Consider the following 14,991-nt stretch of genomic DNA (forward strand, 5'->3'; position numbering starts at 1 on the left):
AATGGAAATGTGGGCAAGCCCCATCACCTAGTATATTTACAATCATACCAGACAAACTGATAGGAATGTAAAATAGAAAAGAAGCTTGGCAGAGAAACTGACTGATTTCTGATAGTCCTAGAGAATGAAATCTCCTATCAGCGCAGCCTTTCACCAGTGCTAAAGCATTTATTTACTTGTTGGCTGCTGGTCACTAGGCAGTGCTGTTAGCTCACATGTTGACTACAACAGAAAAAGGCATAATTTTTTGTAACCTGCTGTACTGCAGAATCCCATTGCAGCAGGAAATCAAAGCCTTTGAATATGACTTATTTGGTTTCCTCTGCTCCAGAGGACCTGCCCAGATTGTCAAGTGCAGACTGCACCACAGTCTGCACCTTACAGAACATTTTCCACTATGGTAAGAAAATTGAAATAATTCAACACAGTCACCATCAAACACCATACAATTCTCACAGTAATAACACGTACAACTTCTTTACAACAGAGAGCTGATTAAAACAGCTTTCTTTCTGGGACAATTTTGAGAAACAATGCATACAAAAGGTTAAAAAAGTCAAAGAAACACTATGAAATAACTATGGATGTCTGAACATAAGAATGCAACTCTGCAATCCCATATTGAACCATATTGGGTCAATCTGGAATTGTATCTGTTCTTTCAACTGGAGAAATCGCTCTTTGTTTTTCTTCCTAAGGCTAAAGAAAAATAACGCTGTGTTCCACTGCAGAAGCATCTGCTTTTTAGAAGAGGGCAAAGAGATTTCTAAATCCATAATTTGTAAATCAGATTGGGATCCTCCAGGAAGATATCAAAAAAGATCAGTTGTATATATGATAAATATAATAGAATTAATATAATTAGAATACTATGCCTAAAATCATAGGATAAGAATAGATAAAAACAGAGACATTGCTAACTTTTGTTTCAACAATACATGTATTTGGCAGAACACATTTGTGTATATATCGTCTCAACAATAATGCCCAATAAACTAGAAGATAATCCATTTGTAAGGCATCTATAGATATTTTATCACTGAAAAAAATGAGTCTGAAATGATCTCCTGTTGCAATTTCACCGACAGATAAAAAGACTGTTTATTCCTGTTTTTGTTCAGTGCCTTTAGTTTCCTTCAGCATCTCTTGCCAGTTCTTTTCCATCTCTTCTTTGCAGTTCAGGAATGCATCTTCCAGTCGCCTCATGGAGTTGGCCAAGTCTGGGTTGGTTCGCATTACCACCATATCATATGCCATCCAGGTTGCCTGCACTGCAACAACCCAACCAACAGATATTAGAAATTCAGCAATGTTGAGATGGCAGATAGCAGGGAAATAATTGATATTCATGGGAACAATAGTGGGAATGAATGGGTACCAGTTCTAATCCTTGGCTGAGTGTTCCTACAATGTAATAAACTGAGCAGGGTGGGAAGTGATTTTTTCTGTTCACAGAAAAATCTGCAATTTTGGATTTTTTTCCAATACAAAATAGAGTGAAAACTAAACAAAAAATGAAATTTCTCATGAAGCGCAATTAAAAAATTTTGAGTCAATCAAAATGTTTTGTTCCAACTTTCATTTTTTTCATTTTACATTATATCAAATTTAAAACACTGAAATGAAATGTTATTTCAAAATGGAAAATCAAACCATTCTGTTCTGAAAAGGCTGAAATATAATGTTTCAACCTTACCAAAACACTGTTTCAAATTTTCTTTTGAAACAAAATTCTATTGAAATCGACAGTTTCTACATTTTGCTTTTGACAGAAAAAGTTCAGCTGGAAAATTCTAACTAGCTCTAATAATAGCCAAAAAGCACACTCAGCTCAGTGCTCACAAGTAACCCTGCAGTAACAAATCAGTTTGCACAACCCCATCTTTCCTAATCAGTCCCACAATATCAAACCAATGTGAACAGCTCCAAGTATCTGGGCAGCCTACACTAACAAACTAAGTATTAAGTATCAGAGGGGTAGCTGTGTTAGTCTATATCCACAAAAACAAGGAGGAGTCCGCTGGCACCTTAAAGACTAACAAATGTAGTTGGGCATAAGCTTTTGTGGGTAAAAAGCTCCCTTCTTTAGATGGATAGAGTGAAAATTACAGATGCAGTATAATAATGCCTGCATCTGTAATTTTCACTCTATGCATCTGAAGAAGTGAGTTTTTTACCCATGAAAGCTTATGCCCAAATAAATTTGTTAAACTACTGTTAGGAATCCTCTGATAATCAGTTAAGCATTCATCAATAATACCATAGTAAATCGGTACAAACTGCCCACCACTTCATAAGCAGTCCTACAATGAGAAACAATTCACACCCACCAGTGCTCATGAGCATATCAATAAAACTTTATAGCTACTTTTATACAGACTGTCTCAAAATACCATGGAGTTAAAATGTTGGAACCACAGCATTTCTACACTCATGTTCCTAGTTTTGCTACTACTGGTGCTGCAGCAGTAAGAAAATTGAAGGAAACTTCCAGTGTAGACAAGCCCTTGGAATCTGGTGGTGATATTCATGTTTACAAATCTGAAACTCACTTTCCACAAATATTCTTTAAAACCCACTTAAAATTTTATGCTTCTGTAAACATCCCTTTAAATAAATTCATTCACTGGAATATCTGAAGAAAATGGGCACAATGGATACAAACATATTATGAGCAAATTTGATATAAATGTAAATGAATATTTGCTGAAATATTTTTTTATTTTATTATTTGCAGTATTTCTCCAGCTCTAGCAGTCAGTGGAGTTTGAGGACTGGGGGTGGGCAAATGTGTGATCTTGCTTTTCTGTAGGTGCGAAGGTAAGAATCAGTATTTCGTGCACACTGAAAAATTAATATATGTAATTTAGGGAAGCTATGCAATAACTAACAAAATAGCATATGCAGTTCTGTGCTCAGTAACAACCTTGTGGTAGCAAATCATCATTTGCATAAATGACTCTATTTACAAACCACATGACCTTACAATAAAGACACATGCACAGGCATATTGGTGGAGGAAATCCCCCCATATTTCACTTTTGAGTATCTGAGATGAGTTGAAAGCGTGACTTTCTGCTGAGACAAGCTCAGCTCTAAGTCTGGTCCTTGATTGGGCGGCATCTCTGCTCATTGGTTATGTCCATTCTAATGTGTAAGTAATTTAACACTTAAACTACTAGCATTTTCCAGAATTGACAACGTAAGCATAGACAAGCACCTTATCTATGATGACTGGCTAAGATGCTTTAGCTTGCATTGTTTGAAGAGAAGGCTGCAGGGAAATCTAGAAAGAAATCATAAAAATGTGCAGAAAGATTTATCTAAACCCCTTCCCATTATGCGTACAAAATTGAGATTAAATTCATCTTTTATTTTCCCTGTTGGATAATCAATGCTTGCCATTCTCTGATCCTGGAGGTACCAGTTCTTCCAACGTTTTTCCAAACTGAATCTATGTTTATGTTCTAATTATGTTTTTAAGCTCTGTAAATTCCTTTGTATTATTTTCTGTTCTCACCACCAACTCCTCCTACTTTAGTATTATCTTTGAATTTCATTTATGAGCTGAGCTCATGTCATAAACAGATAGCTAAGGGTTAATGTTCTTTTACCTGGAAAGGAGTAACCTGAAACACCTGACCAGAGGACCAATCAGGAAACAAGACTTTTTCAAATCTGGGTGGAGGGAAGTTTTGGGTGTGAGTTCTTTGTTCTTGTCTTGTGTCTGTCCCTCTCGGTTATGGGAAGGATTTTTCTGTCTCCTGCTTTCTAATCTTCTGTTTCCAAGTTGTGAGTACAAAGATCATAAAACAATAGGGGTTATTGTTTTTTTCTTTTGTATTTACATGTGTGTAGTTGCTGGAGTGTTTTGAATTGTGTTCTTTTAAATAAGGCTGTTTATTCATATTTCTGTTAAGCAATTGACCCTGTATTTGTCACCTTAATACAGAGAGACCATTTTTATGTATTTTTCTTTCTTTTTACATAAAGCTTTCTTTTTAAGACCTGTTGGAGTTTTTCTTTAGTGGGGAACTCCAGGGAATTGAGTCTGTGCTCACCAGGGAATTGGTGGGAGGAAGAAGTCAGGGGGAAATGTGTGTGTGTTAGATTTACTAGCCTGACTTTACATTCCCTCTGGGTGAGGTGGGAAGAGAGATTAGCTCTCGGTACTTCTGTTTTCCAGGACTGGAAACGGGGAGGGTGGAGTCCCTCTGTTTAGATTCACGGAGCTTGCTTCTGTGTATCTCTCCAGGAACCCAGGGAGGGAACACCTGGAAGGGAGAAGGGGGGGGGAAATGGTTTATTCCCCTTTGTTGTAAGACTCAAGGAATTTGGGTCTTGGGGTCCCCAGGGAAGGTTGTTGGGGGGACCAGAGTGCCCCAAAACACTCTAATTTTTTGGGTGGTGGCAGCTTTACCAGGTCCAAGCTGGTAACTAAGCTTTGAGGTTTTCATGCTAACACCCATATTTTGGACACTAAGGTCCAAATCTGAGAATATGTTATAACAGCTCATAAACGCCTTTCAGATTACTAATTATGTTAAATATGACCAGTCTGTTTCTGCAGACATTTATACCACTGTCTGTAGTAACTAAGGATTTCACGTACTGATGTTCTCCACACATCCCTCAGTTTAATACATTCTGGTCATTAGTAGAACTCAATCTCATTAACAGATTAGTAGATCTCAATATTTCTCCTCTTATATTTTTACTACACAGAGCAGTTTAAAGTCTACTCTCCTCCACTCTTGCATGTTTACTATTATTATTTCTATGCACTGCTGTAATGCCTTCATCCTCTAGCAGCAAATCTATATCCTCCCCAGAAAAAAGCCACACCTGATAGTTTCTCCATTTCTTCCAGAAGTTTTTCTAAATCTCTGTTCAAGTCCTCCAGCATTTTTACCATGTTGTCATAGTTTCTTTCCCGAGGTTCAGATTTGGCCATCTACAAGAAAAGCAAGAGTGGGGCAGTTAGGAGGAGTGGGGAGTAAGGAAATAAAACTTTTTCATAAAAGGAAAGTAACATTTTAAGTTGTATCCCTAATAAGATATGTAAAATTAAATATCCTAGATTCACTTGCTAAATTCATTTAGAGCCTGGATGATGCTGTGTGACTCTGGTGTGTTGCCTAGCACTTTCAATTCACTTTCAGATCAATAGAAGTTTTGGACACAAAGATCAATAGCCTGCCGGCTCAAGCCCAAGCTCTTTGTGAACTTTATAGGTCATTGTACTAAATCAGACCATTAGCAGATTGTTTCTAATCTTCTGCTATCCTGGACTGGTTCTTCATCCACCTACTTTGGCACTTGCCAATACCTGATGCTTCACTGAAAGATGTAAATCTCCGCCAATACACTAAAACCAAACTTGAGTGTCAAAAGTTAGGCACTGATACACCTTATCTGGGCATCAACATAAATAGCCTGATTTTTAGAAATGCTGAGCCTCCACAATTCACTGACCTTATCAGAAGCTCAACACCTGAAAATCAGGCGATTTGTTTAGGTGCTGAAATACAGATTTAGATACCTAACTTCAGGCAATCAGGTTTCAAAATGTTGGTACTAGCCAATTGTGATCCCAGGGACTTTTGTGAAAAGTTCTAGGGGGGAGCAGGTGAGTCCAAAATATTGAACTAATTATATGTAGCTCTGATGTTAAGAGTTGTGCATTTTGGTGGTGGGGTTTTTTTTTCTGGTAATTTCTGAGTTACATTTGGTGGGCATATTTTTCTAGCTTCTATTTTGAATAAATATTGTCAATAAGGAAGACAATTTTCCCCATGAGATTTAAAAGCATTTTAAGGAAAAGGTAAGATTTCCAGCCTAAACCCAGACCTCCGATGCTTATAGCAGCCAGCCCACCACATGCAAATTTCATGAGCAAGCCTGGATATTGAGAGATTCTTTGTCTCAAAGCCCTGCTTGTAACAGAACACACACCCTCTTGTCTGTTCCACAATACAAGGTGCTGTTTGCATTCATTCACCATCTTACACCGCTTTTAAGACACAGGAAGCTATAAACCATTGGGCCCCAATCCTGCAAAGACCCTGGTGTTCGAGCAGAGCACCCCTGACATAGAGTCATAGAATATCAGGGTTGGAAGGGACCTCAGGAGGTCATCTAGTCCAATCCTCTGCTGAAAGCAGGACCAATCCCCAACTAAATCATCCCAGCCAGGGCTTTGTCAAGTCAAACCTTAAAAATCTCTAAGGAAGGAAATTCCACTACCTTCCTAGGTAAACCATTCCAGTGCTTCACCACTCTCCTAGTGAAAGTTTTTTCTAATATCCAACTGAAACCTGTGCCACTGCAACTTAAGACCATTACTCCCTGTTCTGTCATCTACCACCACTGAGAACAGTCTAGATGCATTCTATTGGGAACTCCCTTTCAGGTAGCTGAAAGCAGCTATCAAATCCCCCTCATTCTTCTCTTCTGCAGACTAAACAATCCCAGTTCCCTCAGCCTCTCCGCATAAGTCATGTGCTCCAGCCCCCTAGTCACTTTTGTTACCCTCTGCTGGACTCTTTCCAATTTTTCCACATCCTTCTTGTAGTGCGGGGCCCAAAACTGGACACAGTACTCCAGATGAGACCTCATCAATGTCGAATAGAGGTGAATGATCACGTGCCTCGATCTGCCGCCAACACTCCTACTTATACAGCCCAAAATGCCATTAGCCTTCTTGGCAACAAGGGCACATTGTTGACTCATATCCAGCTTCTGGTCCACTGTAACTCCTGGGTCCTTTTCTGCAGAACTGCTTCCCAGCCATTTGGTCCCCAATCTGTAACAGAGAATGGGATTCTTCTGCACTTGTCCTTGTTGAACCTCATCGGATTTCTTTTGCCCAATCCTCTAATTTGTCTAGGTCCCTCTGTATCCTATCCTTACACCCCAGCGTATCTACCACTCTTCCCAGTTTAGTGTCATCTGCAAATTTCCTGAGGGCGCAATCCACACCATCCGCCAGATCATTAATGAAGATGTTGAACAAAACTGGCCCCAGGACTCACCCTCGGGCACTTGGCTTGATACCAGCTGCCAACTAGACATTGAGCCATTGATCACTATCCTCTGAGCCCAATAATCTAGCCAGCTTTCTATCCACCTTAGAGTCCATTCATCCAGCCCACACTTCTTTAACTTGCTGGCAAGAATACTGTGGGAGACTGTATCAAAAGCTTTGCTAAAGTCAAGGAATAACACATCCACTGCTTTCCCCTCATCCACAGACCCAGTTATCTCATATCACACACGTGAAATACAACAGGGGATGGGTCTTTAAGGTCAAATTGGCAACAGGGGGATATAATTATTTATTTGTCCACAGATGTACACAGTCCATTCTGAAAAGGGAAAAAAACCTTGGGCATCGCCTTCAGCTGCCGCCCCCCAGCAGCTCTTCAGCCCCAGCCGCAGCTCTGTCCCCAGGGCAGAGTCTCTTCGAGTCTGCTCCCTCCCACAAAGGGGGGGTGGTGGTCCTGCTAACCCATTGCCTCAGGCTCTGCCCCGGACATGGGCTCATTGAACCTAAATACCAGCCGCCCGCGTGCCTGTCCCCAAAGACAGACTACCAGCCCCCGCTGGTCCCTACCACCTCTCCCCGAGACAGCCTGGCTGGCTCCGTTACTCTGCCCCAGGACAGAGACCCCAGGACCTCCTCCGCCTGCAGCGAGTGAGGTGTTTTATACCCCAGTTTAAACGGGCGCGAGCGCCTTACCCTCCCTCTTTCCCGCCCAAACCAACCGTCTTCTTCACCCCTCCCCCTCGCGGAGCGCGCGCCGCTCAGACCGATACGGCTTCTCCGCGTGACCCAGAAAAGCAGCTTTGTGCCAACTCGCGCGCCTCTCTCCACACCACGCGCTTCCTGTCGTGTCACGTGTCTGCTGCCTCCAACTGCGGCAAAGGAAAATAAAACAAGTGGGCGACAGCGGGAAACTAAAAATTTATATTCTCCGTTCATCATCTCGTCTCTCAAATAGTCTCCTCGTATGCTCCGTCGCACAATAAAATGTGCGTTTCACGATTTAGAGGGCATGAAAAACAGGATCGGGAGGGGAAATGCTGGGAAGCTGGGTTTGCGCTGGCTTGACACTCATGTGCCACATTAATTTCAACTAAAGGTTTATTTTTCTTTTTAATATCTAGTTAGCTGGATATGACAGGCAAGACCCCAGACGCACCCCCACCCTCAAAGGGGTAGATGGAAGCTGTCTCCCACCAAGGGTTGTATATGTTTTTTACAGTGAGAGACTCAGGAGCAATAAAAAAGTTTCCTGGTTGGTCATACTGCACCATATCAGTCCCTTGGCCCATCTCATCTCAGTAGCAAACCATGCTTTCATATACTGCAGTGTCATACCTCATGCCCCATACGAAGCTATCAAGCCACTAGTGCATTTAGTGTGGCATCTGACTTTGCTGTACCAGATCAAACTGTAACCCTTCTGCCCCTCTGAGTTGGCAGCAACAAGGGCTGGGTTCAGTATCCAGGGGTTTCGTTTCAATAACACAATGCCAAACCAGCTTGAGCCCCCACCCAGTGACCTGGGAAAATCTTACACACACCCCTTAGGTGCCTCGAAGAGGCAATACTTCCCCTCTTGCAAGCACAGAGTCTTGGTGTAGTAGAAAAGGTTTAATTACATGAGATAAACAACAAGTATTAAATTGGGAAAACACCTTAACTAGAGTTCATAGACCAAACCGTGAGCAAAGACCCACCCCAGGAAATTGGGCAGTGTCCTTTTCCCTGGGCTCTTGAGTCCAGCAACCCCCAAATCACCCACAGTCCCCAAAGTCTCACAATCCAAAAGTCTCTGTCCTGGGTCAGTGCAGCCCCAAAGTTCGAGAGTCTATCTGCAGATGTCCCTCCCCCCAGCCTGGGTAGAAAGGGGCACCTTACGTGGTCCGGGTCCAACCTCCCTGCCTCTCCATGGGGTTCTGCTTCTGCCTTCTCCACAAACTGTTCTGCTTTACCAGCCGCTCCGCTCTGCTCCTCTAGCCGTCTTCACAAACTGCTCCTCTCTGCTCCACCAGCTGTCTCGTGAGCTGCTCCAGCTGTCCCCACAAACTGCTCAGCTCCGCTTGCTCCTTAGGCCACTCCAGCCATCCCCACAAACTGCTCCACGCCACTCTGTTCTGCAGTATAGCTTCAGGCTCCCCCACTAATTAGCACAGTACTCAGTGCTCTCACCTCAGTAATTCCAGCTCTTTAATGATTTCAACTCTTAGTGATCTCAGCTCACAGTAGGGGAGCCCCAGTGCTAGTGCACCATTAGCCCAAAGGGAGTTCAGCTCAGTAACCTGTATCTAGATTCTTAAGGGAATAAAAAAATCAACTCTGACATTCCACAGTGGAGAGAGGAGTGGGTGGAACTGGTGCTTCTGGCTGCACAAGGCACCTGCACCACCAGACACAGATACTTGTCCCCAGCCTCTCTCTCAATTCACTGGGTTTTGGAACCCATGTCCCTTGTGTAGCAAGTACCACCCAACTGAGGTTGAGTCATTTCTGTCACAAAGCAGTCCCACAGCTCAGCAACTTGGGATGGGGTAGGTGTGCCTATGCAAATACCCTCTCTGAAATTCTTTCCCCCAGATGTCAGGGTAGAGCTCATCCTGACTCTGCTTACTTGGTGCTTCTTGCTATGCTGTATCCACCAAACCATTAATTCAGCTAATCTTGTGTCCTGACTCTTGCTATACTACATGATCAAATCTTTGGTCCATTTAGTTGTCTCTCACCTCCTACTTATCACTGGAAACAGTTGGGAAACTGAGAAGCCTGAGATGTTCCTCTTCTCTGACACCACGTTTCCTGTTTCTTGCTCCCATTCTACCCGCATGCCTGATTTCCTGCTCCATTTAAAAACAAGTGACACTGAATAATTTTAAATTTTTAATTGTTTTAAAGACTAATCTAGCCCTAATTTTATGTGAATTCTGACAAGAGGGTGGTTAGAGGCTTAATGAATCAAGACATATTTTCCCTGCATACTGTCTGGAGAAGACACATCTCTCTACTCTCTGTACAATTTACTTCATGTCACTTTCATGGCTGAGGCTGCTGCAGCACCACAACTTGGGGCACTGATAACTTTGGTTGCATCAAAAGTCCTGTGATTTTGGAAACCACTGGCAACGCAGAGAACCTAAGAAACATGGGCCATGAGCAAAGCTTCCCCTGGGAGAGGCTAGCTCCTTGTCTTACCCATTCTGCTTGTGGGCCCGCCTCTTCTGCCTGTGACCCCACCCACACTCCACCCCAGGTCCCACCCCTTCCTCCATTTCTGCTTGCCACTTGCCACGTTTCCCCTTCCCACCCAGCAAGGTCCCCACTGCCTGCTGCTCGCTGTGTCCCTCCTCTAATTCACACCTCCTTCCCCCACGGGGGCCCCACCGCCCAGAAGGATGCAGTGAGCGGCAGGCAGGGGGGGCCTAACTGGGGATGGAGGAAGAAAGAAGGGATGGGGGTGGTGTTGGCCTCGCAGGGGAGGAGCAGGGAATGGAGTGGAGGAGAAGAGGGACTCAGCCAGGCAGTGGCGGGCGGGGCGTTGGAGAAGGGGCAGAGCAGGGACGGAAAGAGGCAGAGAGCAGGCATGGATTAGCTTTCCCAGGCCTATTATACCCACTGTCTAGACCAGGGTCGGCAACCTTTCAGAAGTGATGTGCCGAGTCTTCATTTATTCACTCTAATTTAATGTTTTGTGTGCCAGTAATACATTTTAACATTTTTAGAAGGCCTCTTTCTATAAGTCTATACTATATATCTAAACTACTGTTGTATGTAAGGTAAATAAGATTTTTTAAATGTGTAAGGAGTTTCATTTAAAATTAAAGTAAAATGCAGAGCCCCCTCAGACCGGTGGCTAGGACGCAGGCAGTGTGAATGCCACTGAAAATGAGCTCGCATGCCGCCTTCGGCACACGTGCCATAGGTTGCCTACCCCTGGTCTAGGCTAAGAAATCTCTGAAAAGCTAAGTCTCAGGCCAAAAATTTGAGATTAAGTAGCTGTACATCTAGTTTGTCTCTCCATCTGCCTTACAGCATTGGACCAATCTGTTCCCATATCAGAAATGTTTGAAGGGTTAGGACTTCAGATCTTGGGATACTGTCTCCATCCTTCTCTTGACCCAAGAAAGCAATAAACCAGGACTAGGATTTGAATCAGAAACCCTACACCTATATCCTGAAGGCTGCTGGATTTATGTGTATGTGTTTTTTTATGAAACTGATATTTGATCTGATCTCGTCATGGATGTTTAATGCAGTATGAGTACAAATTAGGTGGCAAACAACACTTGCTTATCTAATAATTATTCCTTTCCAGGATTGTACCCTCAGAGAAGTACAGGTGTGGGTTTGTCCACAGGTCCAGCTGGGTTTTGGCCCTCCTATAGACTTGGTCCACTGAGAGCTGCAAACACTATGAACATGAATGACAGAGAACAGCCTTGTCAAAACGAAGTATTCATAGGAACATAACAAACAGAGAAGAAAAGGATTAAAACAACAACAGGCCTAGACACTTAGTGGTAGGTTCTCAGGAGGAACTTAGGCATTGTAGCAAGGAGCTTTGCAATGCCTACTTTTTAGACACTGTGTGAATTCACAGCTTGAGTTAGAGGCCCAGGCTTCTTTTAGAATCAATGGGGATAGTTAGGTAGGGACAGTTCTAAGGGCTGGTGAGCAGAGTGGTCCCCTGGATGCCAGCTTCCAGAGAGCGCCATACTGTTTTGTTGCTCATCTTTGTTTTGCTCTGCTCTGATTGGCTGGCCTTCTCCCTTGCACCCTTTCACTGCTCAGCTAGGGGATCGAGGAGACAGAGTGCTCTCAAAAACATTTCACATTGGCTGGCAACATGGATAGGACTGCTCCTGGAGCTAAGCACCTAAGAGATGGATTCACAAAAGCCAGCAAGGTGAGCGGGTAGCTGCCAAATATAGCCAGGTGGAAATGTATGTGGCCTAAGCTCAGGGCTGGTGCTTCCAGTAGGCAACCCTAGGCAATCATCTAGGGCACCAGGATTCTGGGGGTGGCATTTTGCACGCTCACCACAGGGCGCGCAGGAGCTTCATGTTCCCCTCCCATCTTGCCGCTGAAGAAGGACCTCCGCTGACGTGCCGCGTCGGTGGCTGTGTGACTGCAGGACAGAGACAAGAGTATGTGAGGAGTGCAGCTCAGAGCTGTGCCACCCAGCAGCAGGCAATTGAGCTACCGCCGATGTTTTGGCAATGACTGCCACTGTTGCCTGTGGCATTTTGGCGGAGGGTCTTTCTTCGGCGGTGCGACAGAAGCAGAACCGGAAGCTCCCGCACGCCCCGTGGGGAGCGCACAAAATGCTGTCCCCCCCCCCCAATTCTGCCTAGGGCGCCAGAAACCCTGGCACCGCTCATGCCTAAGTTCTGCCCCCTCAAAAAGACTTGGGCACCTAACTCCAGGCTATAGTGAGGTGCTTTCTTCCACTGGGGATTCACAGCTGTGAACCATCACCTAGAGTTAAATTCTTAAGCCAGGCCTGTCCCTTCACTAGAAAAAATGAGGAGTTGGTACCATCTTTCTTATACACAGTAGCTCAATTGTCTGATTCAAGATGTGGGGAGCTTGGGTTCAAATCCCTCCTCTGTCTGCTATGGAGCAAGGACTTCACTGGAGTCTAGGGTATTCACCACTGGAGTCTAGGGTATTCTGTGATGGGGAGTCTCTCAGTTTCTCCAGCTCAAGCTATTCCACTTTGTGTAACTAATTAAATATTAATTGGGCCATGTTTCTGAGTGTGCCTACCAGATTGGGCCCCACAGGTTAAACTCCTTGTTTTAAATCCCACTCGAGCTTAGGTGTGAGTTAGGTATCAAGCAGCTTGGCAGTGTCAAGACTTAGGTGGCTGTGTGCATGCCCAGTGCCAGAAATTTAGGCACCTATTTAGGAGAATTTACAAAATTTAGATGCCTACAGGTTAGGTGGCACCTGCACAGTGGTTTTGTGAATATCAGTGATGCCTAAATGTTAGACATATGCACCTAAGTCCCACTTGTGAACCTAGCCCATATTATCTTACCTAAAGCTTAGCCTTTCATTGCAAGTTTAGGTAGTTTCCACTTGACCTAGCCACCCCAGCATTGGGAATGGGTGATATAGTGTGCATCCCTCCACAATCTGTGCCTCTGTCTCACATGGCTGTAACTGGTGCAGACAGGGCCGGCGCTATCATGTAGGCAGCCTAGGCAATCGCCTAGGGTGCCAGGATTATTCAGGGGGCGGCATTTTGCCGGTGGGGGGGGGGCGGCAGGCAGCTCTGGTTGACCTGCCGCAGGCATGCCTGCAGAGGGTCCGCTGGTCCGCGGCTCCGGTGGAGCTGCTGCAGTCATGCCTGCAGACGGCTGGCTGCTCGCATGCTCCAGTGGACCTCCCGTAGGCATGCCTGTGGCAGCTCCACTGGAGCCACGGACCAAAGGACCCTCTGCAGGAATGACTGCGGCAGCTCCACTCGAGCCGTGGGATCAGCGCAGGGGGGCGGCGAAATGGCCGTGTGCCTAGGGCACGAGAAACCCTAGCACCGGTGATGGGTGCAGCGCGAGCAGGGCAGCCGCCCAGGTCACAAAGCTGGTGGGGATCAAAAAATGGGGAGGCACAGGATTGGGCCCAGCAGTGTCAGCCCACTCCCCCACCCCAACTGCAGGATTAGGCCCAGTGACATGAGCCAGAGCAGAGGCTGCTCAGTCTTCCATCTCCCTCCCCCCCGAACCTCCGGATCAGGCCCAGCAGTGTCGGCCAGAGCCCAGGGGCTCAGCGACCCTCCTCCCCGCAGGATTGCAGGCCCAGTGACTTTGGCTGGAGCAGGGTCTCCCCATGGTGCTAGGACTATAGTGGCGGCAGCAGGCAGGCAGGGCGCTGAGTGCCTCCAGCTCCCTGCCCTGGGAAGGGGGAGAAGCCCTCAGGAAAGTGTTGACTGATGGGCTGGTGCTGCGTTCTGGGTCTGTGTCAGTCACCCTGCCACCGTGAGAGGGAGAGTGACACTGCCTCCCACCTCCAGTGGGTACTCCCGCTGCAGGTACCTCCTTCAGTATCTACTAAATACCTCCTTCCAATACATATGCACCCTTCCAATACATACACACCCTTCCAGCACCCCAAATACTCCCTCCAGTACCCCCAAAATACTCCCTCCTAGTACACACATACCCCTCCAGCACCCCCCAAATACCTCCCCCAGCACCCTCCAACTGTATACACACACCCCCAGTTCGCCCTCTCTCCGGCAGTGTCCTCCTCTATTTGGCAACTTGAATTGTGGTAATCCTAGGGATCGCTCCATTCTCACGGCATTTGTTTCTGGAGCTGGTGGGAGTGAGTCTCTTCTGTCCACAGCAGCTGCCTGCCTCCAGCGCCTAGGCTGGGCACTGGGCTCTCGTGGCTGAGCTCAAAGCTCAGGCTGTGTGACTGCAAGCCTGGTTGCCACGGATCAAGGGAGCGTGGGGAGAGTGACCTGGCTGCAATGGCAGGTCCCCGGGCAGCAAGCGGAGTGTGACCAGGCTGCTGAGAGGCAGGTGCCCAAGGGAGATGAGTCATTCCGGGAGCACCTCGGGGAGTATCTCAAGGCAGCCAGGCTCCATGGGCAAGGGCTGGCTCCCAGGGGCGTAGCTGGTCAATGCTGGGCTCCTTCAGGACAGAGACAAGAGTGTGTGAGGAGTGCAGCTCAGAGCTGTGCCACCCACCCTGCCTGGGGAGTGCCCAACCATGCAGTGGCGGCCTGACTTGGGGAGCAGGGCAAGGAGGGCTGCTGGGCAGTCAGCCACCACCCCACTCCCACAGCACGGAGAGCCAGGGGCCCGAGCAGGCTGGGCAGGGCCGATGCAAGGAAGTTTCATGCCCTAGGCAAAACTTTCACCTTGCGCCCCTCCACCCAGCCCTGTGGCAACTCCCCGCTCCCTCCCCCCACCCTGAGGCACCCCCCCAGTGGCAGCTCC

General features: G+C 46.1%; 1 protein-coding gene across 5 annotated transcripts; it reads right to left on the minus strand.

Annotated features, from left to right (window-relative positions):
* Nucleotides 1-950: 950 nt before the first annotated feature.
* SYCE3 (synaptonemal complex central element protein 3) lies at nt 951-7,885 on the minus strand. 5 transcript variants are annotated; one of them, XM_030552829.1, is made up of 3 exons: nt 7,819-7,885; nt 4,846-4,954; nt 951-1,271 (listed from the first exon to the last, which is right to left on the minus strand). In XM_030552829.1, the coding sequence occupies exons 2-3, from the start codon at nt 4,952-4,954 to the stop codon at nt 1,102-1,104; spliced, it is 279 nt and encodes a 92-aa protein (XP_030408689.1). In that variant the 5' UTR covers nt 7,819-7,885; the 3' UTR covers nt 951-1,101. The 5 variants fall into 5 exon arrangements, with proteins under 5 accessions (XP_030408689.1, XP_030408703.1, XP_030408699.1 ...); XM_030552843.1 differs by having other exon boundaries at nt 7,768-7,830; XM_030552839.1 differs by having other exon boundaries at nt 7,742-7,822.
* Nucleotides 7,886-14,991: the final 7,106 nt, after the last annotated feature.

This window comes from Gopherus evgoodei, chromosome 1 (assembly GCF_007399415.2).
Source record: "Gopherus evgoodei ecotype Sinaloan lineage chromosome 1, rGopEvg1_v1.p, whole genome shotgun sequence".
Classification (NCBI taxonomy): domain Eukaryota; kingdom Metazoa; phylum Chordata; order Testudines; family Testudinidae; genus Gopherus; species Gopherus evgoodei.